The sequence below is a fragment of the Lipotes vexillifer genome, unplaced genomic scaffold, assembly GCF_000442215.2.
Source record: "Lipotes vexillifer unplaced genomic scaffold, Lipotes_vexillifer_v1.1 scaffold21, whole genome shotgun sequence".
In the NCBI taxonomy this organism is placed as follows: domain Eukaryota; kingdom Metazoa; phylum Chordata; class Mammalia; order Artiodactyla; family Lipotidae; genus Lipotes; species Lipotes vexillifer.
In genome coordinates this window covers 4,033,125-4,036,990 of record NW_006774065.1, presented here as the reverse complement: position 1 = coordinate 4,036,990, position 3,866 = coordinate 4,033,125, and the positions used below count along the sequence as shown (strand labels likewise).

Below are 3,866 nucleotides of genomic sequence, written 5' to 3'. Positions count from 1 at the left end.
AAACCCCCCCCCCCCCCGCCATCAGAAGGGATACCTAAAGGTGTGACTTCCAAAAATTGTCATTTTATCCAGAAGCAAAATAATTTGTTCAGCTCATATATCTTAGCTGTTCATCAGAGCATTTATTACCAAAATGTTTGTCAGCTTGGTTTATATTAATATGCTAGTGGGGCCTTCCAAGTTGTTGGGTCAGTTTTAAACAAAAAACTTTCTGAACAAAAGATTTGAGTGAAATTTAAGATTTGAGGTTGAGTGTATTTCCTAAAATGCATGGTCTTTTGAATCTTTGCAGATTTTAAAACCTGCAGAAAAAAAGAAGCCGAATGCCACAAGGCCCGTAACACCTCCAAGGGGTATGATCACAAAGCAAGCAAAGAAATAGATGTCATTTTGACACTGCCTAGTTTGGACTTGTAACATATAGTGTATAACCTTCATTTTTAAAAGTGTAATGTGTGGTCAGCTTGCTCAAAAAGTGTTTGTGGGCCCCCCTTCCATTTTTGACTTAATGAATAGTATTTGCTGGTTATAACAGCAAATGAAAGACTCTCCACTCCCAAGGAAAAATGTTTTGTTTTGTTTAGTTCTCTGTTCCTTTTTGCAAACAACTTTAATGATGGTGTTAAAGCTGTACACCCCAGGACATTTTATCCTTTCTAAGGGGTTGAGTGTACAACTGATCTTTTTTTTTACTTCAGTACAGCCCATGAATAATGTAAATGCTCACTTTCTTTAGGATATAAAGAGAGCCCTAGGGTGCTCAATGTGTACATGTTATTGTCATAAAATGCATATTGTTGGATACAAACCACTGTGAACTCTTTTTTTTGTTTTTTGTTTTCAAAGGGATTGCTTTTTTTTCTCATTGTCTTATCATGTACAAGCTAGTTTTTATAGCTATCAACATTAGGAGTAACTTTCAACCTTGCCAGCATCACTGGTATGTATATTTAATTAAAGCACACTTTCCCCTGCGATATACTTAAAATGACGATTAAAGCCATTATTTTAAATGTTTGTGACTCTTTCCTGAAGCCAAAGTTTCTGTTGAAATATATATTGACACTCCCCTAAGTACAAGGTGGCATGGTTGTGTACATCTGCCACCTTTATGGGGATTCAAAAACAGGTTTTTGAGTTTGAATAGCAATTAGTAACATAGTGCTGTTTAAGCTATTAATGATTAAAGTTAATAACATTTTGTACAATTTCCATATAGCCTATTCATTAAGTAATCTTTTTACAGTTACATCAGGCCTGAACCCGTCCATTCAGAAAGCTTCAAATTATAGAAACAATACTGTTCTATACGAGTGACTGATTATGCTTTCTTTGGCCTACATTCTTTATTCTGCCGTGAAGTTGAGGCTTATAAGTCAAAACAAAGGAACTAACTTACTATCCAGCAGTTTATACAGAACTCACAGTATCTATGACTTTTTCAAACTAAGATCTGTTAAAAAGAAATCTGTTTCAACAGATGACCATGTACAATACCATGTGGTAAAAATAAATTCAGACTTATTAAATGATGAACTTGTTAAATTCTCTCAGTGTCAGTTTATCAGCACAATACACACAGGAGAACTGTTGATGGCATATTGAGTAGCCTTTAATGAATAAATTGCTCTGGAAACCACACAGTTTCAATTTGGATTTGTCTTCCTTCAAATAGTCTGTTTTCCAAGATGGATTATAATATGGATGCTCATATTCTTTGAGTTCTTACCTGGATATAACTAAGTTTCTGAAGTAGAGCAATGAGATTGAACTATCTTCCCCTACTATTTAGGGAGGTGTGGAACTTAGTGAGTTGTGACATCATCTGTATCAATAGTTTTCTTTTTATCTGGGTTCATTTGAACTTGGCAGTAAAATTCAAGAGTTACTTTTTAAATTATTGTAAATCAGCCACCAGTGTTTTTATACACAGACCTTTGCTGTCTTCTCCCTTCCCTGATTCATATGGAACACAGTGTTGTGTCCTTTTACATTTATCACAAGTGTGTCAAATGCGTATTAATCTCTCAAGTACATTTAAAGTGGGTGAAGAGAGTGTCATTTGAAAAGCAGTTTCTTTTATCAAAAACTGGTGTCTCTTAGGGAGTTGGGAGAGGACCTCCTAAGTGAGGGATTGTTTGAACTGACATTTGCTTGTGGAGAGGAGAGCAAAGTCTGCACTACAAGCTCTGGCCCTGAGGCATAGCCTGTGTCCTTACCCCCAGTGTGCTCCTGACTTGAAGGAGGATGACCTCGTGAGCTCTAGCTCCTTCCTGCTCCGTGTTTGTGACAAATTCAGAGTTTGCATTATTTTACTTATGATATTCTCCCAGATCTCTTTGACTACAAGAAGAAGAAGATGAACAATAATTGGTGTCAGTTTCATAAATCTTTAATCTATGCCCTGGACATTATCAATTGTATCACTTGCAGGATTTCAAAATCCTATAAAGTTGTAAAATTGGGCCATTTATAACCCATTGGGCTTGGGTTATAAAGTGTGGAGTGTATTATCTAGCTTAAAATTCTTCCAAAAAGAACAGGCATAACACTGGTTAAGTAGAGAACAAAATCAATCTTTGGTTTTAGGACATAAGATCTTAGGAGAGACTCAAGTAATTTCAAACTAGTATGTGATGACAGAACTCGAGGCTTTACCTTGTAAATCCCAATCTGCACTAACCTTACTTTCTCATTTGTCCTTTATCTCCGTATGCAGTTGAGGTCACATCTGCCTTTATAAACTAGTGGTTGTACTCAGTCCAGGTCCTGGCTCCTCCCCTAGCTGTGTGATTTGAGTGTGTGACTTCAATGCTGAGCCACAGTGTCCCTAGCTATAAAACAGGGACAGTATCTGCCTCTCATTGTGAATCACTGAATGAAGTAATGAGATATGTTCAGAAGAATGCCTGACTCAGAATAGTATTCAGTAAATATATGCTATTTGTTGCCTTATAATTTATCCCAGTTGTTTCATGTGTATGAATATCTCAATTGGCTGAGTTCTAAGTAGCACCTGCCTTTTGTTTGTAGCCCTATTATGACCTGATACTGAGCCATAGCTAGCTACACATTTCTTTCTCTTTTTTTTTTTAACTTCTTTGGTTGTGCTGGATCTTAGTTGCAGCTCGCCGGCTCCTTAATTGTGGCACGCATGTGGGATCCTTTTACCCGACCAGGGATCGAACCCGGGCCCCCTGCATTGGGAGCATGGAGTCTTAACCACTGCGCTATCAAGGATGTCCCTAGCTAAGCATTTCTGAGCACTGACTGCATGCAGAATACCTATAGATATTTTCAGCGGATAAAGAAATAACTAGGAAATGAATTTGTTGCAATTATTAGTGTAATTTTTTCAATTCTAGTTTTTTTTAAGTATTTATAAAGTATTTCAGTTCTCAAGTTAATAGCACCATTACAAAACCATTCAGAAAGACAGGTATTGCCATCCTTATGTAGCTAGATAGTCAACATAATACGTTAAACCCATTCACAGAAGTTACTGATTTGTACCTACTGGATTAGGCTTGCCCACATCTATCTGCAGTAAACAGCAGATTCTAACATAGCATCTTGTTCTTCAGGCACCTTGATTTAAGACTAGAGGCATTTCAAGTAACATACACATAAGTGGAATATATGAGACATGGGAGCTGGGAACAAATGACTGCTGATCCATGAAGAACGCACAGGATTTAGACTGCTGGAAAGGAAGAGAACCTAAGTTTCCCAGTGTGGAGCCATGATTAAAGGTTGAAAGAAAACTCAAGTTTGTGGGGAAGTGAAGATGTAAGATCAACCAGTACAGCTAAGACAAGGTGGGCATCTTGGTACTTGAGAAAGGCAAAAGCCATTGCAGGGAGGTG

The 3,866-nt window shown here is 37.4% G+C and overlaps 1 protein-coding gene across 1 annotated transcript in view; it reads left to right on the top strand.

Moving 5' to 3' along the window:
* Positions 1-1,643, top strand: part of PPP1CC (protein phosphatase 1 catalytic subunit gamma) — a 21,046-nt gene extending 19,403 nt beyond the window's left edge. The window contains exons 7-8 of the mRNA XM_007448736.1: positions 293-353; positions 1,247-1,643. Coding sequence (XP_007448798.1) covers positions 293-353; positions 1,247-1,317 — 132 coding nt within the window. The 3' untranslated portion in view covers positions 1,318-1,643. The remainder of the gene's footprint in view (positions 1-292; positions 354-1,246) is intronic.
* The last annotated feature ends 2,223 nt before the right edge of the window (positions 1,644-3,866 follow it).